At 39.7% G+C, this 27,500-nt stretch overlaps 1 protein-coding gene across 2 annotated transcripts in view; it reads left to right on the top strand.

Annotated features, from left to right (window-relative positions):
• The window catches only part of USP42 (ubiquitin specific peptidase 42), an 815,107-nt gene that overhangs the window by 256,926 nt on the left and 530,681 nt on the right, over positions 1 to 27,500 (top strand). For both annotated transcript variants that reach the window (XM_044089669.1, XM_044089668.1), the window contains exon 8: positions 5,147 to 5,229. In XM_044089669.1, the coding sequence (XP_043945604.1) occupies positions 5,147 to 5,229 (83 nt within the window). The remainder of the gene's footprint in view (positions 1 to 5,146; positions 5,230 to 27,500) is intronic.

Below are 27,500 nucleotides of genomic sequence, written 5' to 3'. Positions count from 1 at the left end.
ATTCTATCCCATTTGCTATCCTCACTTCTTTTACTCACTTCCATCTTCAGTTCTATCCCCATCTGCTCTAGTCTTTGCCTTCTTACATAGGTACAGTGGAGTTCTCTTACCAGTTCAAGCTACGCCTCTCCTCACTGATTAGTCTCCTCTCCAAAGTAGTTGTTTCAAGCTGCTGGCATAGAGGGTCTGAAGATCCATGCTCATACATACATCTTTGTACCCAGCGCATTTACAAGCTGATGTCATGTATGGAATGTACAGTCTATAGAATGTAAAGCTTTGGTACCCCAGCTGGATGTCAGCAGTGCCAACCCTTATGTCACAAGTACTGCAACAGTGATCAGCATGCTATCTATTGTTACAGTATGTTCTTGCACAACTGTGCTTTCCCTTGTCTTTATATTTTTGAATAGAATATACCAACTCCTGAGGAGTCCCTGTGACGAGGATACTCCCTCTCCTTGTAGATATTGATTAAAACCCCACTAGCACACAATTATACTTAAAGCATGTTAAGTGTAAGTGAGCATGCACATAGTTTCCTTAATTCATACAATTTACCTGCGCTCACATGCAGTCAGAATTAGTGAAGAAAGTTTTAGTAGAACTTCCCTATATTGACTTTAAATTCTGCTGATATATAAAATTGTGTACTGTCACACCAGAAATTTGCCCGACAGAAAACCTTTCTTTAATGCCCAGTGACAATTTTTAATGCAGCAGCACACAGCTCAGAACTCTGAGTAGCATACACCAAACTGGTAAGGTACCAAATTAATTTCACGAGACAGCTCAGCAGAGAACAAAAGATTAATTTCTGGTGTCTTTCCTGGGGGATTCCGCATTTGTCAGCCTAGGAGGACATGGTTAACAGACCACGTTGCTTTGCAATGGATGGTCTGCACCTCTCTCCCTTGGCTTCAGAATATTGGCGAAAACTTTATTCTCCCCTGATGGCCTTTTTTAGACAATTGACAAACCTACCAACATAGCAAATAAAGGCCAAAGAAGCCTCAAGGTTTTACTGCACAATTTTAAGATTCTGAGCAAACAAAATTCACACCCTACAAGCTCTTCTTACTCTAGGAATATAGACATATGCGATGTTACCGAGACGTGGTTTAAATCCATAGAAAGTACTGTGGCAGTGCAAGGATTCTGTGCATTCCACACATTTAGACCATCGGCCGCACAGACAGGGGCAAAGGTGGAGCCTCAATCTATATTGACCTGTATAACTCTACATTGGTTAAACAGGATAATGCTTTGTAAGTTGTCCACATGCAAATCTCCATAGACTCCCATGCTGTATCCTAGCCCATGCTGTATCCTAGCAGTCTGTAGATCCCTCTGTCCCTCGAATCACATATCTTGTATCTAAACCTACTGGAGACACTTGCCATTCAACCAAATACCTTATTCATGGGAAACTTTATGTACCCCCCCCCCCCTATAGGTTTGGAAGTCTACACTTCCTCATATTCACAGGCACATTGATTCCTTAGTGTAGATCATTATGTGTGTATAAACCTTTAAGACGCTATCAAAGGGCTTGCACAAGTGTGTAAATACTGAGCACTTGCGAGCCTGATTGCCATTTTGTAGTTAGCTGTTGAGATGTAAGCATGTGTGTATGTAAGATCTGTCTGTTAACTAGTTAATTCATATTTAAAGATGCTGCTATCCATCCTGGTGGGTTTGTATACATTAAGGCATTTGAACGAAACCCCAACCCTTGTTACATGTGTTGGAGATGAACGAGCGACACTGGGTTTTTTAGCGCAAATACACTTGACCAGGTATTGCACACACCCACCAGAGGTTCAAACATACTGGACCTGGTACTCACCAGTATGGGAGAGTGTTGCACCCCCTTCAGTGTCGCATCCTCAGTAGTGAGGTTGGACCACAGAGTGGTCTCCTTCGAAATAAAAATCAGCTGTGTAACCACAGTAACCCCTTTAATGGTTGGGGGTATATTACAAAGGAAATTGTACTCTTTTAAGCAATATTTTTATCAAAATTTAGTGTCCCTCCTAACCCCAAGTTCACAACAATCTATAGGAAATTATTCACAGAGACCCTGTACAACCATGTAAATGGCTTTATAGAGGCTGCTGTACCTACTAGAATTAAGCTCAAAGCAAACTCTAAAAGCAAACGATACTAGTTAAATCATAACATTAATAGGGGAAAACAAGTTTAAAATCAGGAAGAGCAATCCCCATAATGATAGCTTTCTAAACTAAACAGGGAAACTATGAGGACTAATCAAGTGGAAGGCCAATTAAGACGTCAAGATAGCCTCCCAGGCTAAAGGCAACCACAAGGCCTTCTACGGTTATGCGTGAAACCTCAAAGGCAGCACACATCAGTGTGTCAAACTGGTGGTCATTTGTGCCACCTTCACTGAGGAGAGCGGTATAGCGAATTTGTTGGTTGAGAAATTCAGCTGAAACTTCACCCCCACTCCCCCTTTTGCCTCCCTCCATGAAATGCTTACTAGGATAACCCTCCCAACTATTAACAGGGTGACTGTCCTGGTCGCCAACAGCAAAAACAGAGCCTCAGTGTGCCCCGACAATATCTTCGACTGCTCCTGAATAGTAGGAAGCATGACCCAATCGGGACCAGTGGAGTCTCTTTTCAGCTGTAGCCTCAAAACAGGCTTTGTACCACAAGAATGGAGGATTGCAACCGTTATCCTACTTCGCAAGGATGGATCATCAACTGACCCTGGAAACTACAGACCTAGTAGTCTGTGCAGTTTAACATAGAAAGCTATGGAATAAAATCTCATGGAAATGATGGGCAACTTTTAGACATTGGACCCAACCCAGTTTGAGTTTGTCAAGGATAAATTGTGCCTAATAAACCTGGTGGACTTCTTTGAGAGGGTCACCACGTCAATGGATGAGGGGCAAAACTGTGCATACTACTGTGCTGGACCTGGCTAAGGCATTTGATAGTGTCACCCTTTCGTATAGTTGACAAACTCCCCAAACTTGACATAAACGTCTATGTACCTGTGTAGATTGCCAGCTGCCTCCCAGACAGGACCCAGAAAGTCAGGATTAAGGATACCACCTCCACTAAGAGACAAGTTACCAACAGGACACTTCAAGGCTTCGTGCTGGGACTGCTCCTATTTGGCATCTGGTAAAGCCTAATGTCAGGGGCCTTTGGCTGAACAAGTTTACAGATAATTGCAAATTGGGAGCTGTCATAGATTATCCCCATGATGCAAACATTTTACTGGAGGGTCTAACACAGACTAATTACTGGTGTCAAATTCATGGACTGGACTAAAACTCATTGCCTAGAAATGCACTATAATGTTTTTGGGGAAAATTTACCACCCAGGCTAATTTACCCCATCAATAAGACACCCTTAAGAGTTGACCCATTAGCCAGGGATCTGGGAACATACATAGACAGTAATCTGGCCTTTGACCAGCATGTGGCCTTAGGTAGTAAGAAAATCATTCTGTGTGGTCCAAAGCGCATGGTCTCTGGGTCCAGGAAGGCAAAGTGTCACTTTATTTGGCCCTTATCAGATCCATCATTGAGTATAATACCTGCTTCGCCATGTATCTGACCAGACATATGCAACAGTTGGAATGCCAACAAAGGCTCCTTACCAGGAAAATCTAGGGTATAAACACATTGTCTTTTATTACTGTCTTCTACAGGTTACTGAGAGGTAATCTGTGTCTTGCAGGTCCAGCTCCGTTGGAACTTTTGCACTTCCACCAAATAAACATCATCAGAACTATTAGATGCAAAAATGTAACTTTTGCTTGGGACATAAGACGTGTTGGCAAAACAGGTACGTGTCTCAGAGGAACCTATGCTCTGGAACTGGTTCCCTGTCTATGTGCAGCAGAGTTTATCCCTAACCTATTTAAACATAACCATGACTGATGGATGGGAAATTGGAAATTCACCACTTGTTTGGCCTATGATAGTTTGGACATTACTGTCTGCCTCTAACATATCTGCCACATAACCTCTAGCAATTTCCTAACAGACTCCTTCTTCCCTATGATACATAGGGATAAAATTAGGTTGCATTGCACGCCTTGGCATATAAAGGCCCCGGTGGTGGTTTGCCTAGTATGTAACTGTGAACATACAGATACAGTCATACTGAAGGACACTCAAGATTTCAGTCTGCTATGAAAGCACATTAGAGATTAAATACACGCACTAATAATTTTTCCCTTCTCTGTCCTCCTCACCCTACACACCTTCCATCTGCTCTTTTTTTTTTTTTTTCTCCTTTGACCCTTGAGGAGAGGTGAGAAGCAATTTAATCTCTTTCCCCTTTCCTTTCTTCCTCCTAGGCCCTCCCACATCTTTGGCCTTGCCAGCCTTCTAAGTAAGGGAGACTGCAGGCATCCAGAGTCAAACTGTTGCGCAGGGGATTGTCCTTTCTTGGTCCACTTAGGCTCTGGTGTTGGAGTCTCTTCAGCCTTTTGTTAAGGCAGAAAGATCTGAAGATGGCATCTGCTGTCACCCTTAATACCACCAGTGTCATTACTTGACAGAAGGATAGAGCCCGTCAAAACCTTGTGAAAAGGTACAGCTCTAGACGCTTGGCCAGATGGTCAAGCTACCCGTCAATAGGATATCCCAATAATGACGACTGCAACAGTGAAAATATACTCTAACATTTACAGTGTTGGTAACCTAACACAACTCTACTGTATGAAGCATTGAACGGTGCGTGACATCCCCTTAAATTAAAGGAATGTGGTTTAGTAATTACTACTGCTATCATTACATTTTTTTTGTTTTTATAATAATCTGCTGTATTACATTTGTGATGCAACAGTCTGTATTCTTTATTTGGATATGAACCAGGTTTCATGGTTTGCCAAGAATGATGCTTATGTTGTATGGCTAGAACGCAACTTTCCAAAAGCTCATATTTAGCATCATTTGGGGCCAAGATTTTAATGTCTGTAACTCTTAAATGCAGTCTGGAAGAATGTTACTACTAATTTATATTTTTCCTTGTTTTTTTGGATTTTGGTATTTTTGCAGTATGATTCTTTTAACCAGCTAAATGAAAGATTGTGTAAAGGTATGTGCATTAATGCTGTTTAATTATACTTAAGTTAATTTCTTTAATCTGATACAGAATGCAAACAGTATCATTGATGCCTTTGATGAATTTGTCAAACCTGAACAGCTAGATGGAGAAAATGCATACAAATGTAGCAAGTAAGTTGTGATATTTTATCAGGCATGCTTTAAACTGTACCTTTCTTAAATAACCTTTATCAGAATGGCTAATTTTAAAAGAATTACAGCAGAAAAACATGTTTTATAGAAACAAGTTTAATTGCCAACATGTTTACATTTCCACATGAACTGTACTAGTGTGCTGCCATTTTTGTTCTTTATGAAGTCATCAAACTAAACTGTAGCATGATTGCATATACATTAACAGAAAGCAAGCTGTAATAACAGATATTCATCATTTGATCACTGCTGCATTAGTGTTAGCTGTGTATGGGGTTATATTGTACATAGCTGACTAATTTCCAGTGCTTAAGAGTACCTTAAACGTTCCCAAGCCATTATCCGTTCGAGTAGAGCTGAAAAGAGTCAACATATTGGGTGCCATACCCTTCAAAATTTCCCTGCTGCCGATGAGTGCTCCTCTTGCAGGCTTTTTGAGGATTGACAGCTGGCTAGAGGTTTGTTATTGCTGGGCAGGTAAGTTCCCTTTGGGGAAAAATTTTCTACCACATTTTGGCTTATCATATGCACTTAACTTTTTTTTTCGGGAAATAACTTAAAGCTAGGGAAATGTGTTTTTTAGACTGCTGCATGACTTTCATGATGATTTACTGTGAAATGCAACTTTTTTCTTTTGTGGGAAAAAGTTGTTAAACTTTTTTGTTTGTTTGTTTTCCTAACAAAACCTTGTTATTTTTGGGTACTAGCGTGTTTCTCATTTTTTTGGGGGGGGGGGGGTTCTTGCCTGTTTCCGTACTGCTTCTTACTCAGGCTTCAGGCATCTATTTTTTTTTCTTTTAACAGTGATCAGTTTTTACAAAAGAAACCAGTAACTGCATACATCTGTCCACAGATGAGTAGTGTAATATATATGTAGAGATTTTGAGACTGTTAATATTTTTCAAGTAAATTAAGTTTAATCCAAGATTTATATGAATGTGAAATAGTAGTTCTCTTTTATAGTATTCAGTTAATTCCTGCATAGAACTTTTGCCAGACTAATAAATGTACACGAGGGATTTGTTTTTCTATTTCTTGATTATTTTTCTAGCTATTGCTAGTTATGACCAAAGAGGCACCTGAGTCTGGGGAATAATCTTGGGGATCTGAGCATTAAATTGAACCAATGATTTAGAAATATATCTATCCAGCCACAGTGCTTGAGTAAAATGGTTAATTTCATTACAAAAAGGAGATATTCCATTATTTATATACTATACTATATGCACCCATATCTGAATCACATACCCAGCATTTGATCATAACTGTTTTCTACACTATTGTAATCTTATTTGGTGTAACAAAGGCTCTGTGCAAGAATTTCTAGGTGAAAATTTTCCAATATGAGGATGTCGTTTTATTAGTTGACTTTAATACTATGTTCTTGTTTTCATCTGTAAAAGTTTTATTATTCATTTTTGTAGAATAATTCGAATAAGTGATACCTGTGTTTAAAAGGTCACATTTAAGGATTTTATATATTGATAAGTATGATAAGCATGACTTATTGTTCACTGTTTATTAATTAAAAATTCCAAGATTTTAGGGGACAATTTTGAATTTGAGTTAAATAGCCTAACTTATCCTTGTATTAACAAATTCTCTACATATTTAATATTAACCAATTTTTAAAATCTGGTTTATATTTGGACAGCAGGTTTTCAACTGCATGAAGTTCAGTTCCATTTAGGAATTGATGCCAGTAAATTATATTATTGTATTCTTTTTAGTTTTGTCATTTTATGAAGTTCTCTGTTTCTAAACATTTGTTTGTATAAGCAATTGAAAATACCAAGAAGATTAAATCTTTTGCAAGACCAGTATAAATGAACTTCTTAAAAGAGGAAAGAATATGGTTTGTATAAGGAACTGAATTTAAAGAAAGTATTTTCATTTATAAAATCCTTTAAAAGCCAATCAAAATAGAGACAATTTGTGTGATGTATTATAATATGCTTGGTGTTTTTGGGTAATATTGCCTGGTGTATTTGTTTCCATTTTGATTCATATGATTTATTCGTCTACAGCCCAATAGTTTTAATAGTTGAAGTGGCTTGCAGTTCAATGTCATGCGATCCTATTCTACCATTATCCCAACTTTTTGTGTGCCAATTAATAGATATTTTCGGTTTATTTGGGTGCCAATGGAATTTTAAGTAAAGTATTATTTCTTCTTTAACACCTTTAATGAAGGCAGAATTAACAATTGCATAACAAGATTATAGGGAGAATTCCCATCTTAATTAACATTAGAAGTTCATCCATAGTAAAAAAAATATTTATTCCATTAAGCCACCAAATGAGTAATTTTGTCTATAACCGGTTTGAAATTAACATGAAATCATATCTTTACTTTTTGAAGTAATGATGCGTAGATACTTTTTGAGTATTGTTCCAGTTAAAATCGCTGTATTTTTACATGGATTTTTTAACTTGTTAATAATGTATTGGTTTTATTATAAGTTAAAAGTTAAATTTAAAATTGCTTTATAAACTCTAAGAAAGGTGTTGTCTGCAAAGAGCTGAATTTTTGAATAAAGATCACGTTATTGAAATACCTGTAGTACTTTTATTCAATCTAACAAAGTTAGCAAAAAGTTCTATTACTAGTGCAAGTAGCAATGGTGGTAATGGACAGCCTTGTTTCATACCTTTTTGTAGCTTAAAAGAAGTAGAAAGGAGCTTATTTTACATATGCATAAGAATTACTGTAAAACTTGGAGATTAGAGATATTAGTTCATCTGAAAAGTTATATTTAAGTATTTTGAAGAGAGAAGACCAGTTAACTGAATCAAAAGCTTTATCTAAATCTAAGCTAATAATTGAAAAGTTCTTTCTTGTATATATTTGCATGGCCTATAAGCGTGTCTGTTCCAATTATTTTGTACCCGTCTGTTTAAAATGAACCCTTCTTGATCATTATTGATTAAGTTTGGTGGTAATAGATTAATTCTATTAGCCAGAAAGGGACTGACTGACTAGCTGTATCATTTGGTTTTAATTTTAACTTTATTTTATCTGTTTTAGCTTGTAGTGCATTTAGTTCTTTATCCCATTTTTTTCTTTTACACTTATTCCTGTTTGTAATTCTACTATTTAGGCAGACCTTCAATGAATTCCAGAGAACACCACCAGTTATTTTACCATTTGTATTTATTTCTAAGAAATTTCTAATCTCATTTAGATACAATTCCTTAAAACCTTTTATTTAACAACATATGCAGGTAATCTGTTGTGATATATTAAATTATTGGACTTTAATGCAATGTTGAATGTAATAGCATTGTGGTCAGGCAATGAACAAAATACTATTGAAAACTTCTTTGATATCTGAAATCAGGTTATTAGCAGTAGAAATCCTGTCAATATTAGTTTGTGGTCCGTATCTATAAGAATGGAGTGTGAATTGAAGAGTTTGCTGTTTTTAATTCACTTGTATCCCTGAGATTCATTAGATTTAGAAAATTTAAGTATTTAGCTGCTAAGATTCTAGGTTTCTTATCAGCTGTCGTGTCTTTATCAGAATGCAATTAAAATCACCAGCTATAATAACCACCTTTCATATAACAAGCTATAGTGTCTAGATAACTTTTTGCAACATTAGCTCCTAGCACTGGAATCCAGTAAGAGTTTACAAAAGTGTGTTTTTGTTTGTTTTTTATTAAATTTTACTACAGCAATACTTAACATAACATTTTTATCACTATAGGTAATAACTTTAGGCATTACTGGTGAGTTCTTCCACAGAATAAGAATGCCTCTTCTCTTGGATCTGAAACGGGGACCTGCTAAATGGAATAATCTTTTAGAAATATGTTTGTAACATCTTTATTAAGCAAGTGCATTTTCTGTTCAAATATTATTTGAGTTTTATGCAACTTCAAGTATCTAAGTAGATTATCCATCTTTAATGGTTATTTAAATAATTGATAATGGACAAACGTTTGAGATATTTATGGTGTAACATTACTAATATCTGTATATGGGAAATTGTTATATATATATCAAAAGTAATAGTCTAAAACATTCACCTATGGACAGAACTCATAAAATATGTAAGAAATTCTCTAATGATGTCTCATTAAAACCTCCACACATGGAGTAATACATTCCTAGTTTGCTGACTAAATCAAACAAATTCTCAACCACCCCATTAAGACTATCTACATCTAGCTCATGCTGCTGCTTCATGTGTGTTTGTGTGTATATATATATATATATATATATATATATATATATATATATGTGTGTGTGTGTGTGTGTTTGTGTTTTTATATGTACACAATGTGTGTATATAATGTATGTATTATATTGTTATAACATTCTTAAACAGAACAACATAGAACCAGTTTCATTTTGTAATAGATTAGTTACTTCTATGTCTACTTTACCCTCATTACCTTTTTACTCTTTTATTATGTCAATAATCAAATAGTAAAAATATTTTTATACTGTGTCCAGATTTATCTACATATTGTAATTATTGTATTCATGTATAACTATTCTTATCTCTTACTGTTTTAAATTGTATTCGTTGTCCTGGCCTGTTTTCTGTTTTAACCTAAATAGACATTGCTATATATGTTTTGTGTGTAATTTTTTATTAAAGTAAGAGCTATATGCTTTTCAAGTGGATCTGCTAAACTTTGTTTCAAGAATTCTTCCTAAAATCTGTACATTACCTAGGCTGTATTTACTAGTCTACAAGTATTTATTCTCGTGTCTGTTTTACTTTAAAACAAAATTTTTCAGGTGTAGTCTATCCTTATGAGTTTAGTTATGAATGATTAAAAAGGCGATTTTAAAACAGTTAAGTGTAGTATCTGACACCAGAAGTCCCTCAGAAGAGACTGCACTATTGCCCATTTACCAAATAACAAAAACAGTAAGTCTTAAACCAGTTTCAAACCGCCTTAGGAAGCATTTCTTAACTTTAAATTTACTTTAACAGTTAAAATTCATAGTTTATGAATGAAATCAAATGATATTTGCTTATATGGACTTAGTTTTGGTGATCTTTATCTGTTTTCACATAAGATGAACACTTCACATTTAATCTAAACTTTCTAGTGTATTACTTCCAGTTCAGTGGCTGAGTTGAAAGGTCAACTCTTACTTTCAGATGAAAAAAAAAAGTTCTGTAGAACGTTTATGCAGAAAATCCCACTTAAAAGTGCTTGTGGTGCATTTAAGCAATAATTTTGACCAAATAGATGTTCAAGGTGGGAAAATACTAAAAAGAATGTGAAACCGCATATGTAAAAGCGCTTGCTGCATTCGCAAGTGAATACAGTACAAATCCCTCTTGAATTCAAGCTCTCCAGAGCCTCCAAGACAACCAACCCCCCCCCCCCCCCATAGCAGAAATAATTCAGTCATTCATTAAATTCAGTAAATGCATCTTTTTAGAAGTCTACATATGCAGACATGTGGCAATTGTGAGTAAACCTATTTGGCATAGATTTTTTTATTTAAAGTACCAAGCTATTTAACCTAGATATCAGTTAAATTTGTAATTTAGTTAATATAAGTTCAGTTATAAAGCCAACAATGCTTTTAGTATCTCATATGTGTCGTATTAAGTGATGTAATCTGTCATTCTTTAAATCTGACACTGCATTTAAGCATGTAATAGTAGAATGACAGACGTGCAACTAAAATTTGACTTAGTCTCAGATGTACATTGTTGGGTATTACTACACCAAAGTCATGTAACCTAAAAACAACCACTCAAACTTGTAAATTAGTTAACAAAGCCCAGTTTTAAAAAGAACAATGCTTTTATCACCTCCTGTAGAAACATTCTTTGGTTTTCATGCATTATATTAAGTGATATAACCTGTCATTCATTAAATGAGCCATAAAAGTTTTTAATAGTAGAATGACAGATTTGTGTGACTTACAGAAGCCTCAGAAGTACATAATTTACTAATCACCATTATGATTTGTAAATGACAATAGCTGAATATGTGTGTGTTTATTTGAGAAAGGAAAGTATGCTTATTACCCTCTTCCCTGTAGTGATATCAGTTATTCATCATTATAATTCCTGCTTTTTATGCTTTCAAATACTGTGCTTAGTGGCACATCAGTTAATCGTGTTAAAAGCTGCTAAAACAGTATTATGCAAGCTTCATTGTGTGAATAAAAAGCATCTTGTAATATGTATATTATGACCATTTTAGTCATTATGTGGATTTTTTAGCTCTACCTTCTGACTATATTTTAAGTTTTTTATTTTTTTCTCACATTAAAAAAACAAATAAGAGGAAAAGGCTCTGTGTTGGTCCATGTAGCACATATTGTTTAGGCCTTGTATCCTTTTAGTGAAGTCCGTCTTGTGGGCATTCAAGTTGCTGCATGTGTCTGGACAGATGCATGCCAAAGGGGTATTTTCCATGAGTGGCCTAATGAGGGCTGAGTAAAGGAGGCCAATGACATCCCTAGATCTAGACATAATCCCTTTGTTTATAATCTGTGCAGTATGCAAGGAGTTAATGTAGTAATGAACAAGTGTTGGTTGAAAGTTAGGTCACTGTTTATAAGTTCACAAATCGCAAGCAATTGAGTCAGTTGTTAGAGGTGCATTGCCAGTTAGGTAGTTCTCTGGGGTGGATAACTTCCCAAAGGAAACAATGCATTTTTTGGCATGTAGTTTCAATCCATGATTTTGGTTGCAGTTTTTTTGGGGGGACAAACCTTCCTGCAGGATGACCAAGTTATTTGGGGATTCAGTAACTGTTTCTCACTTGAAGTCATTTACAAAATTAGTCAACTTGAGCCTGTTTGGTATTAGTTTTTACTTAAGAGAAGTAGATGCCAAACAAGATCACAGCACAGACCCCTGGAAGACTCCACTAGTGGCTGGTCTCTCTGTGAAACGGCTTTCTCTGTTTTAATTTCCTGCGTCTTTGTGTGAGCCAGTTGGCAATCCAGCGGGTGACATAGGAGTTTAGTCTCAAGTTGATTTAGCATTTCTACTATGCCTGAGTGGAGGATTGTGCCAAAAGCTTTGGCCAGGAAAAGATGTGCAATAAAGTTAAATGATTTTTTTCTTTTACTTTTTGGGTCTGGGGAAGAGTGTTTATGTGAAAAAGGGACCTTTTTGCGATTTTCCTGTTTTACTATTGATGCTGTTCTTCCCATGGAAACCATTTGGGTTATCTGCTTGCAGGTAGCCCTCAGCCGGCCTGATTACCAAAGTCTTGGGTCCTGCGTCAGTTTCTGTCTCTTCTTCCATGACATCAGGTAATCAGGGGTATAAAACATGTAGCTGACGCCATTACATCTGTCTTTCTTGTCGTGTGGTGCCCAAAGCAGAAGCAGTTCGCGAGTGCTGGTCGGCAGACTCCTGAAATTTTCGTTTTAGAGTTTCAGAATCGAAGTCTTCAAAAAAGTTAAGTAACCCATTGTGGATCCTTTTTCTTGCTCTAAACCGATGTCAGTAAAAGTTAACAATTGTATTTCTTGTGTAAAGCAAATAACTCCTAAAGATTTTCATTCGTACTGCATTCCTTAGGCCCAGACCACAACATTCTTCGCTGTCAGTTTTGTGCCTTATTCAATCCTCGTACTATTCGTCTGTTCATTTTCTAATCTAACTATTTCGGTACTCTGTTCAATTATCCAGAAATGGCTTCGGTAAGCCATCTGACTACTGACATTCCGAAAAAAAGTAAAGATAAAGACAGAGACAGACCGCATAGGTCCAATGCTGCTTACGACGCTTCCTTTAAGCTAGTCGCCAGTTCACCGGTACTCAGTGAGGTGCTTCTGCAGCCCCTGATACCCGCTACTTCAGATTCGCAGGCCTCTACTGAGACGCATTCGGAGTCCGGTATACCACAAGATGCTTCTTCTTCGACTATGGAACCTGCGGATGTCTCTACCTTGGATGGGTCCTGAGCAGCTGTGCAGGCACCGGCTTCTGAGGGTGTATTCAAGCCTACTGACTTGCATATCAAACAGACGCCATCTTCTTCTTCAAGGCCTAAGACTCGAACCATGCCTAGAAAACCGACGTCCAAACTGCATGGTCAGGCCCATATGCCTAAAAAGCAAATAAGAATGGCTGAAGAACTTATTACTATAATTAGGGGAAGCCAGCCTTCTGCCTCTGAGACCTAGAACTGATTTTCCTTCTGATTCTTCTGATCAGGATTCTGAAATTTCTTGTTTCTTCTGATGACCAGGATTTGCCCTTAATCTACCTTTGAGGATTCTGATGCAGAGGACTCAATTTCCTCTGCTTCCACTGCAGAAGAGTTATCTTTTGGTGAAACTTTGCACACTCTTAGGGAGCATTTCCGCTAGGAAAGCCAGGATTACTCTGACTCCAAAAAGAGGCTTAGGGAATTTTTACTCTTGCCTCAACACAGACCTTTAGCTATGCCTCCTGTATTGGACATTGTAGATGATGCCTTCTTGGAGTCTAGCCTGGCCCCAGACACCTTACCTCCGGCTCCCAGGAAACCTGACTGGTATTAGAGTACCTGATTCTCACAAGTTCCTCTTTAAGAATCCTACTGCAGACCCAGAGACCCAAAGGCATTAAGACTGCTAGATTGGGTAAGATTGGGTAAGAAGGTGCATACTTCTGCTACTTGGCCATTAGGGCCTTAAACTGCCAGTTTTATATGTTAAAGTACCAGCAGTATATTATTGGGATTACTTAAACAGAAATTGATGTTAATTCCTGACTTTGCTGAAAATAAAGAATTACAGGATTTAATGCTTTCTGCTGAACAAATTGATAAACATACTTTGCAATGTGGTTTTGACTCCTTAGAGGCATCTTGTAGGGCTGCTGTTACTGGGTCTGTTCTTAGAAGGCATGCTTGGCTTAAGGAGCAAACTCTGCCAGATCATGTTAAAGCCAAATTATTGGATGCTCCCTTAAACCAAGACCACCTGTTTGACAACAAAGCAGAAGAAGTTCTTAAAAAGATGGAGGAAAAAACTAAATATATGCAAATTGTTAGAGTTCCTGCAAGTACAGCCTCCCAGATTTAGTAGGCATTGGCCTTCTAAGAATTGGTCCTTTCCCGTCTCTTCCAGGCCAAATCCAGGAACAGCAGAACATCTAGGCCACAGTCTCAAGGTACTCACAGGCTTAAGCAGTGGGGGCCTCCCACTTCCAAAGCTGGAAGTAGTAAGACACTCCCCTATGGTAAACTGTCACAATGACTTAACCTTAAACCTTCCAAGCCCTGCTCAACTGACTGCACCTTTAGGGGGAAAGCTCGCCCTGTATGCAAAACACTGGAAACTCATTACCCAGGACAAGTGGGTTTTAAATAGTTTCCCAAGGATACAGATTCCACTTCTGCACCTTACCAACCCCAAATGGTTGGCCAGACCTACCCCCAAATCAGTGGGCAGAGGCTCAACAGCAGGTTCTCTGTCTTCTAAGTATCAGGGCCATTCAACCTGTCCCAGCAGAAGAATGGGGACAAGGTTTTTACTCCAGACTTTTCCTGGTACCCAGAAAAGACGACAGCTGGTATCCTATCCTGGACAACCTATCTATCCTAAACACCTTTTTGGTAATTCCAAAATTCAAAATGCTAACTCTTCATCAGCTTCTTCCCATGCTGGGCAAAAATGCCTGGTTGGCAACATTGGATTTAAAGGAAGCTTACCTGCACATCCCAATAAGGGATTATTGCAGAAAATACCTACGCTTCAGAGGAGGCTACATGCACTATCAGTTCTTTGCACTGCCCTTTGGCTTATCTACTGCACCCAGGGTATTCACAAAATGCCTATCTCCAGTCATTGCATTTTGCAGGCAAAGAAATATTCAAATATACTCATACCTGTACGATTGTCTAATTCAGGCAGAAAGCCAGGACATACTATTGAATCATCTGGCATTTGTAAAGAAATTGCTAACCTCACTGGGCTACATCATAAACGAAAAGAAATCTCACCTAGTACCCTGCCAACAAATTGTATTCCTGGGAGCAAACTTCAAAACAACTTCTCAGATGGCCTACCTCACGCCAGCGAAACAAGTTTATCTGACAGCCTACTTCAGATTACTTGCCACAAAGACCCAGCTAACTGCAAGGAAAATACTGCAAGCTCTGGGTTCATGGCGTCTTGCATCCTAATAATTCCATATGCAAGACTGCATATGAGGAAACTACAATGGTATCTAAAAAGCCTATGGTGTCAACATTCTCAGGACCTGGAATCAGTGATTCCCATCATCCCTTGTATAAAGACAGAATTCCTTTTGTGGGCAGAGGCCTGCTACCTCAACAAGGGACTGCCATTCACTCTACCCCCTGCCAAACCAAACCCTAACAGACCAATCAGACTATATGTATGGGGGGCTCACTTGGCAGGGCAGTGCATTCAGGGCAAATGGAACCAGAGTCAAATGCACCTGCATATCACTCAAAAAGAAATGTTAGCTGTACAGAATGCTGTGACAGCCTTCAAGGACCATATCCTTCCAGGACAATTATTAGTAAAAACAAACACCACTGTTATGTGGTATATAAACAAGCAGGGGGGGGATCCACTCTTGCCCCCTCTTCAGACTAGCCATGGCTGTGTGGAACACAGCCTTGAGCTACCAAGTGTACCTACAGCCTCAATTCCTGTCGGGAAAGCTAAACACACTGGCAGACGACCTAAGCAGAAATCTCATGGATCCACATGAGTGGAAACTGGAACCAAATATGTTCAACATGTTGAGAAACAAATGGGGGAGCCCAAAGATAGACCTGTTTGCCTCCCCTCAGAACTACCAGTTGGACAAATTCTGCACAAGGACTCCCCACAGACAAGCTTGGAAAGTGGATGCCCTGTCCTTCACCTGGGAAAACCTCTGTTTATGCCTTTCCCCCTCTGCCTCTCCTCTCCAAAGTTCTACTAAAGATCAAATGGGACAAACCAAGGACAATACTCATTGCACCAGACTGTCCATGCCAACACTGGCTACCCCCTCATGTGCAGTGTCACTGCTGGAACCAGGGCACCTGCCTCAGACCCCTTCCCTGCTGTTCCAGCAGGAGGGCCAGATTCTGCACCCCCAGCTTCAAACCTTGAAGCCTGGCTAATTACCTGAGCTCTCCAATACCATCCCTCAGGAAGCAGGTGCTGGATATCATTCTGGAAGCAAGGAGGCCTAGTACTAGAAAATCCTATGCTGAAAAGTGGACAAGATTCTGTTCCTGGAGCCAAACTCAGGGGATGGGCACAGTGCCCAGTTTACCACATATTCTTCAGTACTTAACAGAGATGCTTCACAAGGGTCTTTCCTTCTCTTCTATTTAAATTCATGCCTCTGCCATTTCAGCACATTTTAATATGGAGCCACCACTCTTCTCACCCACTGCTGAAGCAATTCCTCAGAGGGGCCAAATATTTAAGACCACCCAGGAGAGCCTCTACTCCAGCCTGGGACCTTAACTTTGTATTGGAAAAGTTTGCTCTCCCTCCCTTTGAGCCAGCTGCAACTGCAGAGTTGAAATTCCTTTCTTGGAAAACAGCTTTCCTTCTAGCCATAGCAAGAAGAGTGTCTGAATTACATGCCCTCATGGCAGTGGAGCCCTTCGTCATCTTCCATGCTGACAGGGTGTCCCTCAGGACCAATCCTTCCTTTATGCCCAAGGTGTGGTATCCAGTGTGGCCCTTAATCAGTCCATTCATTTGCCAATCTTCTTTTCTAATCCACAGAACAAAGGAGAATGAATACTGCACTCTTTGGATGTGCACAGACTACGTAGATTTTACTTGGACAGGACTAAGCCTCTCAGAAAAACTGAACAGCTGCTAGTTGCCTTTGCTGCAGGGCAGAAGGGAAGGCCATTTCAAAGCAAACCATTTTTAAATGGATAGGCCATTGCATTAATTTCTGCTATAAGCACCATGGAAAACCTACCCCACAGGGGATAAGATCACATTCCACTAGGGCTGCATCTGCTTCAACAGCCTTTCTCAGAGGTGTTCCTACCAGGGACATCCTAGATGCTGCTACCTGGAGTTCTGTTCATACCTTCACCAAGCATTACCACTTGCCTATTTTCTCTAAATCCAGAGCTGGTTTTGCCACTGCAGTCTTTCATGGCCTAATAGCTGGTCCTAATGCTCTCTAATTGCCTCCTCCCCTTCCTTAGCTTTGTTAATCTACCCAAATGTAATGACTGCAACAGTGAAACACTAAGAGCATAGTACAGTGGTGTACACTTACCATAAATGTAGATGTTCGAGTGTATTTATGGTTGCAGTCCTGATTGCCCTTTCACCAACCCCCTGACTTCTATTTGCTATACCTCTCTTCTTGTTTACTGTATTTAAGCTTTCTGGTGTATTTGCTTATAATTGGAGGTGTAACCTTATATATAATTGCTTCCCATTATGGAGGCACCTGACATCTGTGGCAAAAAAAACTGATGTAATGGTGTCGGCTGCATGTTTTATACCCCTGACTACCTGACGTCATGGAAGAAGACTGCAACCAACGCAGGACCCAAGACTTTGATAATCAGGCCGACTGAGGGCTACCTGCAAGCAGATAACCCAAATGTAATGACTGCAACAGTGAATACACTCTAACATCTACATTTATGGTAAGTGTCCACAACTGTACTTTCCTTGTATTCTGTCTTGTTTTCCCAAGTTCCTTCTCTGGAGTCTATTGGAACTACCTTTAGAATACCAAAAATACATTTCTTAAGTCCTTTGCATATACAAGAATGTTCTTTTGATTAGCCTTTCTTATGTCTTATAAATGTTCATATATTCTTTTGGACAGCTTTCTCTTTGTTTCCCTACATAAAATGAATAACACAAGTTACAGAGAGCTAAGTATACCAAACCACCTGTACTACAGTCACCTTTTATAAAAGTGAAGTTCATACGAAAAGTATTATTCAAAGTAACATTCTCCTTGTCAATGATATTGACAATAATTGCACCTACCACACTTAGTTGTCCCTATCTTTTGAACTTGTGGGCCTTTCTCCAACACTTCCTTAATCTTTCTGTGTACCTTGTTTGTAAAAGTGGGCATACTCCCTAGCTGCTGAAAGAGCTCCTCATCCGTTCTCAAATTCACCCAGTTTTGAGTAGTAATATTTCTTACACTTTGATTAAATTAGTTAAACTTAATAACCATGGTGTTCTGAAAGGTATCCGGGCCCTTGTAACTATTTGAGCCAATACTCTACAATAACTCTGGTTTACCCAAAATACAAGGGGACTTGGCTCCCCTGTTGTCCTGTACTTCTTCCTTATTGCTTTCAACATTTCCAGGGAGTAGTCCCTATCTAGAAACATGGAAGTCATCTTTTTCAGTTCTTCCTTGAACAAAGCTTCATCCGAGTTCGTTCTAACTGCTCGGATGAGTTTTCCTTTTACTAGGTTCCTCTTGCAATGTCAAGGGTGACCACTTTCATAGTGGAGATAGCAGAGAGCGTGAGTGTTTCTTTTCTATATATACTAGTCAGTAGTTTTCCATTTTGTAGTCTAAGGCGAATGTCCTAGAAATGTGTGTCATCTGTATTCATGTTGTGTGCAAACCTTAAAAATGCCATCGTACCTTCTAAGTAATCCAGAAATGGCTCAATTTCCATAAGGTCACCCCTCCATACAAAAACAATTCATCTAAATATTTTGAATAACAGGACCATAGTGGACGATATCTGGAGTTGAGAATAAACTTTTTCTCCCAACCCAACATTACAGTGTTGGCAAAAATGGGGGCACACGTTGTCCTCATTCCCACCCCACTAATCTGTTTAAAATATTCCCCTTTGACGTATAGAAAGTTGTTGAAGACTAACTCCATTAGGTCCACTTTTTCTTTGTGTTTTTTTAACCAGTTTGGTTATCTGTGTGACCTTTTTATTCTTTGTTTTAGTCCTTCCTGATGGGGGAATACATGAAAAAAGGTCTACTATAGCCACAGTCAGAAACAAGTTAAGCCGTTTCAGGAATTGACATCTAACTTATCTAGGGAATCCCATGAATCATGTAAAATATGTGGGTATCTGTTCAATACAGGCTTAACTTTCCTATCAATTTTTGCAGCTAAAGGATATGTTTTTGATCCTTGTGCTGCCACTGTAAGCCTGTACAGTGGATATTCTACATTTTTATGTAGTTTAGGGATACCGAATGCAGCTGGAATAATGGGTTCCTGTTAAGCAAAAACTCGTAAATGTCAGGATTAATTATTCCTTAGAAAAGAGCATCTTCCAAAAATAAGTCTATTTTTCTATGGGCTGCATTGATCTCATTCTTAGAACAGTGTAATGAGTATCATCTAAAAGCATATTAAAAATTTTATTTGAAGTTTTATGGATTACTAGTTCTGATGAAGTCCTGTGAAAGGACGAAAATGCTCAACTCTTATTTTATTTGGAATAAACTGATCGTATATTGCCCTTGAATTGTGGACGTCATGGAGTTTTGGTTTTTTTATTTGTTACTGGTTATTTTTACTGCACGAGTTACTTACTCTTTTAGTTCTTTGTTACATTTGGTGTGTTCCTGCTGGGGATTGGTATTTTAACATTATCACCATTACCACCAATTCTTCTACTTGTCTTGTGGATTATTTATCATTAAATGCAGGATTTGATAAGGAACTTTGTCACTGGGTTTAGTGAGTGCAGTGAGCTACCTGGACTGTGTCTGGCTATAATTGAACCTTGGATTTTTAAGATCGAGGTGCACAGACTAGTGTTGTTTCTGTAGTGTTATTCAGACCTCACGTTTGTGTTGGTCGATTCTCCTCAATCCGAGAAGTTTTTTCAGCACAGCTGAAGGTTCGATTACATTTGTGCTTTGAAGCTTACAAAGTATTAAATAGAATTGCCTAGTGTAGCTACATTGGTGGTGTGGTTGGTTCTCCATAAACGAAGGAGATTGGTTCGGACAGCTATTGTAGACTTTGTATTACAACAGTTTTTCACTCATTACTATTTTAAATGCTGGCATAATCCATTTTCCAGCTTGTTTTTTGTATTCAACTTGGTGAGAGTGTTTTCCGTAACTGCAGTGGACTGTTCCATTTGTAAAGGATGTGGAGAAAGAATTCCCAGTCTTCTATGCAATCCGAATATTTGGATCAGTTAAAGCAGCTTTTAGAGCTACTGACCCAGCAGGTGAACCAGATAAATATATCTCTGCTATTCCTTCCTACATCTAATTTAACCATTATTCAGGCAACAGAGATGCTACTAACTTGAGAGGAACTGTTCCGGTAGTTGATGCCACATCCGGGACAGATGTACTATTGAACTGCAGTAGAAGTAGGAGCTTTGGATACCCATACAGAGGGAAGATATGAGCACATTGTAAATATGAATCGTGGACAAATGGTAAATGCACCGGGTGCAACGAATGATGGTGTAAGAGTGGATTTTAAGAACTGGCTGACACACTACTTTTCTTTTTCCATAAACTGCACACCGTTAGATGACTAGCAGGTCAGTTTGAAACAGAGACTCAAAAATTTTGAAAATAAACTGAAAAAACTAAGAACATTACAGATTGAAAATGCCTATTTAAAGGAATATTTGACATGTTCACAGATTCCAAAGGGGTTAAAGTTGTACAAATTTCCCTTTGGTGTTCTGCACGGATCTAAGGAGTATTTTTCTTTAATAGAAATGTTTAATAGGCATGGGATGGAACTGTTGGAATTTATAATTCAGTTCTATAGTGAATGTATAGATGTCCTCTTGAAAGAGGTTACAGCTTCGGAACAAATTATAACGAGCGATCTTTTCTTTGGTGAGTACCAAAATTAATTTGATAGTATTTTTTCTTACGGTAAGAAACATGTCACCCAAGTGACCAAACGGAAAGAAAAGAAATTGCTCAGGGATAGTAATGATTATAAAGATGGGAAAGCATATCCCCTGAGTGAAGGTAAATGTACAATTCATGGGAACAACACTGGTGTGGCAGTTAGGGGGGCTGGATTGATCACCTGGTTTAGACAGTGAAGAGATGGAGGAGTATGAGGATTGTCTTGAGGATGGTGAGTTCTCCATTTGGAACCATCAAGTTACTAACTCACCGAAACCCAGACTGTAAGAGAGGATACAGAACATGAGAGGTAGGGGAAATTTTTTACCCCAGGCCCAAATGAGATCACGAGGGAGGGGTAAGAGTAGTTATGGAGGGAGAATGACAAGCCTCCAGATTGAACGACAACAGGTAGGTGATTGGTCAGAGTATATACAAGTTAGAAATGATGGAAGAATGTTAACTCACAATGGCTTTCACATTTTTAATTTTACCGACAGGGTCATTGACATTACCTATTTTAAACTGTTTGAAAAGGGTTTAAATTTATTCCAAGATACAAAGGGAACATAGCGGAAACAATTATTGATTTATAACTTTTTACCAGGACGTTGAACGTGTCCTTTCTTAATAGGGATAGTTCAAGTTCCACGACACTACAGTCATTTAAGAAAAAGAGCACTTTTAACCCCCCCACTTCACGGGGCACTATAGATTTTTGAAAAGGCTTGCTAAAGGGATCTTTATTCCTTATATGGTGGGAAATTAAGGACCCCACAAAAGTTAACCAACGAAGAATTTTGCCTGTTAGATCACATGATAAATCTGTTAGGGTCATGAAACCTGATAAAGGGGGAGGAGTTATGATAGCTATGCACATGGATTACATCAATAAAATTGTTAATATGCTTTTAGATGATACTAGTTAGACACATGTATTTAAGAATGAGATGAGTGTAGCCCATAGAAAGCTAGACTTATTTTTGGACGATGCTCTTTTCCTTTTCCAAGGAGCAATTACTCTCGACATTTACAAGTTTTTGTTTAACAGGAACCCCAATTCTTCCAGCTGCATTCGGTATCCCTGAACTACAAAAATGTGGAAGATCCACCAATACAGTCTTATAGTGGCAGCACAAGGATCAAAAAACATCCTTTAGCTGTATATACTGATAGGAAGGTTAAGCCTGTATTGAGCAGATATCCACATGTTTTACTTAATTCGTGGTATTTCCTAGCTACGTTAGATGTCAATTCCTGGAACGACTTCACTTGTTTCTTGACTGTGGAGTGGATGGTAGTAGACCTTTTTTCATGTATTCCCATCAGGAAGGACTAGAATTTTTTGAAGAAACACTTGTAGAAAATAAAATGTTTACTGACCAGGCGATCCACTTTTTAGTGGACCTAATGGAGTTGGTCTTAACCAACAACTTTCTATAATTCGAAGGGGAATATTTTAATCAGATTAGTGGGGTGGCAATGGGGGCAGCGTGTGCCCCCATTTTTGCCAGTATTGTAATGCTGAATTAGGAGAAAGTTTATTCTCAACTCCATATACTCCCCACTATGGTCCTGTTCAAAATATGTACATTTGTTTTTGTATGGAAGGGTGACTTTACAGAAACTGAGCTATTTTTGGATTACTTAGAAGCTATGATGGCATTTTTAAAGTTTACACAAAATATTAATACAGATATACATTTCTAGGACATTCGCCTTAGAATACAAAATGGAAAACAAGTGACTAGTATATATAGAAAAGAAACATTCTCTAACTGCTCTCTCCATTATGAAAGTGGGCACCCTAGACATTGCAACAAGAACCTAGTGAAAGGAAAATTCATCCGAGCAGCTAGAATAAACTCGGATGAAGCTTTGTTCAAGGAAGAACAGAAAAAGATGACTTGCATGTTTCTAGATGGGGGCTACCCTCTGGATATGTTGAAAGCAATAAGGAAGGAAGTAGAGGACAACAGGGGGGGAAGCTAAGTTCCCATGTATTTTGGGTAAACCAAAGTTATCAAGGATTGGCTCAAATAGTTACAAGGGCACGGACACCTTTCTGAACACCATGGTTATTAAGTATAATCAGTTTATTTTGAGAACTGATAAGGAACTCTTTCAGCACCTAGGGAGTATTCCCATTTTTATATACAAGGTGCATAGAAAATTAAGGAAGTGTTGGGGAGAGGCCCACAGGTCCAAAAGATAGGGACAACTAAATGTGGTAGGTGCAATTATTGTCAATATATTGACAAGGAGAACATTAAATAATAGATCTGATGTTGTTAATCTTTGTTCATTCTTTTCTGATGGGTTATCGGTTCCTTCCTCGGAACCGAGCTGGCCAATATCAAGCTTGCGTCAGCCAAAACCTCTTGAGCCAAGGTCCTACCCAGAATGCTCTGCTGCCTGTTACCTCAGATCTCATTTACCAGGTTGCTAACAGCCGTGTCAAGCCACTCTCTCAGCTAAGTGTCTAAATTTTTGACAATTTATATATTACTCTAAATTTTTTCTCAAAAATTTATTTGAATATTTTCCTACCCTATCACAGACTTTAGACTCTCTCCCTTTAGTATTTTCCCTTTATTACCCTCTTTTCTTACCTTGTGGTAATTCTCCATTACCATCATTGGTAATCCTTTTTCTCTTTTACCCTTTTTTTGGGTAGTCGTTATTCTTCCTTTTGCTACTGTGCTTCTCCACACCAGCTATTTCGGATAAGAAAAGTTCCACTGGTTTCAAGCAGTGCAAGGATTGCGGCCGTAAATTACTGCTTTCTGATGGCCATGACTTGTCTACTGTCTTAATGTCTCCCGCTTGACTGTAGATCCTCCGTGTTGGATTTGTAAAAACTTCTCTACCAAGACTTTCAACGAGAGGAAGAATAAGTTAGTTTTGAAAGGTCTCCTCAAGTCTCCTTTCTCTGGGGCTATTTCTGGGACGGGGGGCTCGCCCTCTCCTGTTAAACCCCGCAAGAGGTGTTCTTCCTCTTCTTCATTGAAGTCACTCCCTTCTCCCTCTGGAGATCGCAGGGAGTCGACTCATAAGAAGGTGAAATTGATTATTATGGCGCTGCCACCTGTGACCCTGTCGGCACCAGGCTCTGCACCACCGCAAATGATCCTGACTACAGCTATGTCTCCTTTATAGATATGGGCACCGGAGTTCCCGGTGCAGGCAACTATGGTTCCGACAGTTCTGTCACAACCCCTAACGGTACCGTCAATACAGGTTTGGTCCCCTTTGGCACCATTGGTACAGTCACCTTCGGCTCGAAGTATGACTCTTCTGTACTTCACGGCTCAGACTTTTTCAGCACCGACGTACTTCGGTGCAGCCCTTCTTGGCACCGTCATTATTGCCGGTGCCGACACTTTCCAATACGGCACCATACCCTTCGGGGCAGACCTTTGCCTTTACAGTGCAGACACTTTCAACTACTACAGCGCTGACATCTTTGGCGCAGACCTTTTCCACACCGTTTTCTATGGTGCAGACTTCCTTGGCACCGAGCTCTGCACCTATTGAACTAGCAAGGACCAAATATTCCCCTTCACTAGATCCTTTTGCAAGCAGTTAGTATAGTCCTTTCATGGAAAGGCCAGAATCATAGTCAGCCTTCTCCATGAGGTCAACCCAGATTTTTTCTGAGCAGGATGGGTTGTGGCTTGTTGACCAGTTGCTTATGGTCAGAGGTCTCTCTCAACCATCGAAGTCCACGTTCCCTTATTCAGGTTAGCGTATTTTGCCTGAAACCCCAACGTATACTCCTTCGACTTCCACTCAAGTTTCAAAGCCTATTACTCCGACAGCAGCTTCCCTCCCTCCGACTCCAGTAGTGGATCTCACTTTGTAACCAGAGTCGTCCTTGTGGCCTTGAGTACACTGGGCATCGGACTCTTCTCAGACCAGTGGCTGTGCCGTTGGGGAGGGCATTCCTGGTTCCATGCCGATATTATTCTATGGCACCTTCTAGGGATGCTCTCTTACGGTTCACGGTCCTGTTGAGACTCCTGGTCTGGGGGCGGGCCCGTCAGGGTAGGGTGTGACCCTGGTTCCGAGGTTGTCATGCTCTGTTTCGGGCTCCCATCCCTCCTTGGGCCAGCCAGCCTTCTAGGCCATGTAGAAGGCACTTGCTTCTGCTGGCAAAGCTCTTTTGTCAGAGTCCCCCCCCCCCGTGCCGCAGCTGACACAAGCTTCAATTCCCAGACACCGGGCACAAGAGCTTCAGGTCTCTACTCCTCAGGAGACCCCCTCTTTGCAGTCTTCCCCAGAACCTCCCACTGAGGAAGCACCCCGCAAAGCATCCTGTAAGAGGAAACACATGGACTCTACTGAGGAGTCATTGAATGGAGATACGGATTTTGATGATGGGGAAGGGTTTCCACGGTCACGCACTGATGAGGTGTCCTTTGATGACATCCTTGAGATCCTTAGAGGGGTGACTGGAAGCAAGAGTTACTCTGGACATCTCCAAATCCCCAGCAATGGTCTCGCCCTTTCAACCCCTATCAACCGATAGCCACGATGACCACGGATGCCTTCCTAATGGGGTGGGGGCTATGTCAGGGAAACTCTTTCCAAGGCACCTGGTCTGAGTCGGAGGCCCTTTTGCATATCAATGTCTTGGAACTGAGCGCGGTGCTTCTAGCATTGCAAGCATTTCCCTCCATCCTTCTGTCAGGGACTGTTGCGATCCAGTCAGACAACATGTCAGTGGTCTGGTACATCAGCAAACAAGGGTTCACCAGATCTTATGCATTATGCAGAGAGGCCTTGAGAATATGGCAGTGGGCGATAGCTCACAACTGCTTTCTGATTGCAATGCACATTCCTGAGAGCTCCAACGTGATAGCAGACAAATTGAGCAGGTACATTCTACAGCCTCACGAGTGGTTCCTCAATCCTTTGATAGCAGCAAAAATCTTCAACCGCTGGAGCCAGCCTTGTTGCAACCTATTTACCTCCCCCAACCAACTACAAGTGCAGCAACTACTTTGCCCCTGATCCCCCCTTGGGGACAGTCACCAAGGGACGCTCTAGTCCACGCTTGGCCCTCTGTTCTTCTTTATGCCTGTCCTCCTCTCCCCTCATCTCTCAATTTCTAAAGAAAGCATGACAGTTGAAGAGCAAAGTGATCCTCATTGCTCCGTATTGGCCTTGACAAGTCTGGTTTCCCTTCCTCTGGCCTCACTTGCTAGATCAACCGTGGATCCTCAATCCATCCCCAACATTGAACTCCCATCCACAGGATCTGATTCACCCCAGTCTAACAACTCTGAAACTGACAGCTTGGTTTCTCCACTTCCTATGATTGCCAGGCATGAAAACCTTTTGTCCCCTGTACACAGTATTCTTATTGCATTTCATAAATTGTCCAGCAGACTAATCTATCTTAGAGAGAACAGGTTCTCTCTATGGGCAGCAGATAAGCAAATAGACCCCTTGGCAGCCTCGGTCTCAGTGGTGTTGGATTACTTATCACATCTTTTCCACTCTGGGGTGTCTGCCTCTACTATCCGTGTACATTTAGCTGCCATCTCAAATTTTCATATTGGTTTTCAAGATTCTTCACTTATGTCACACAGACTCTGTAAGACTTTCTTGAAAGGGGTTATCCACCAAAAACTTCCCTTTAGAGAACCAGTACAACCTTGGGATCTGGCTTTGGTTCTGCAAGCTTTAACAGCGCCACCCTTTGAACCTGCATCTTGTGATGTAAGATAGCTCTCTTGGAAAACTTTGTTTCTGATGGAAATCACATTGGCCAGGCGATTGTCAGAACTTCAGGCCTTATTCATCAAACCTCCCTATCTTATCTTCCATAAGGATAGGGTATCACTGAGAACCAATTCTACCTTTTTACCAAAAGTGGTGTCAGAGCGATCTATCAACCAGTCCATTGATCTCCCAGTGTTCTTTCCTAACCATTCTAACAAGGAAGAGTATTGCTTGCACTCCTTGGATGTTCATAGGCAAGTACTATTTTATCTGGACAGAACAAAATCTACCCGTAAATCAGACCAACTGTTTCTGGCTTTTTCTGGACCTAGACAAGGTAATCCTGTATCCAAAGTTACATTGGCTTCATGGTTGAGAAATTGTATCACCTTTATCTACAACAAAAACAATTTCACCTTGCCTCAGAGTCCAAGCACATTCTACAAGATCTATGTCAACTTTAGCAGCTTTCCATGGTAAGGCTTCCCTCAATGATATTTGCTCAGCTGCAACTTGGGCCAAACCTCATACCTTTATTCTTCATTACAAATTGGACTTTGCCTCCAGAGGCAGAGCTTCCTTTGGCTCCATTGTGCTCAGGAATTTCCTTTCATGAGGGCCACCCAGGGATACAGGTAGCTGGGGACTCTGTCCCATCAGTAAGGAATGAATGAAGATTTAACAACATCAGGTAAAGAAGTCCTCTTACCATAACGTTCCATCTGTGTTGTTGATCTTCATTCAT

This window comes from Protopterus annectens, chromosome 12.part0 (assembly GCF_019279795.1).
Source record: "Protopterus annectens isolate FY-2018-M chromosome 12.part0, PAN1.0, whole genome shotgun sequence".
NCBI lineage: Eukaryota > Metazoa > Chordata > Ceratodontiformes > Protopteridae > Protopterus > Protopterus annectens.
Note: the sequence above shows the minus strand (reverse complement) of the source record. Positions and strands in the feature narration are given on the sequence as shown.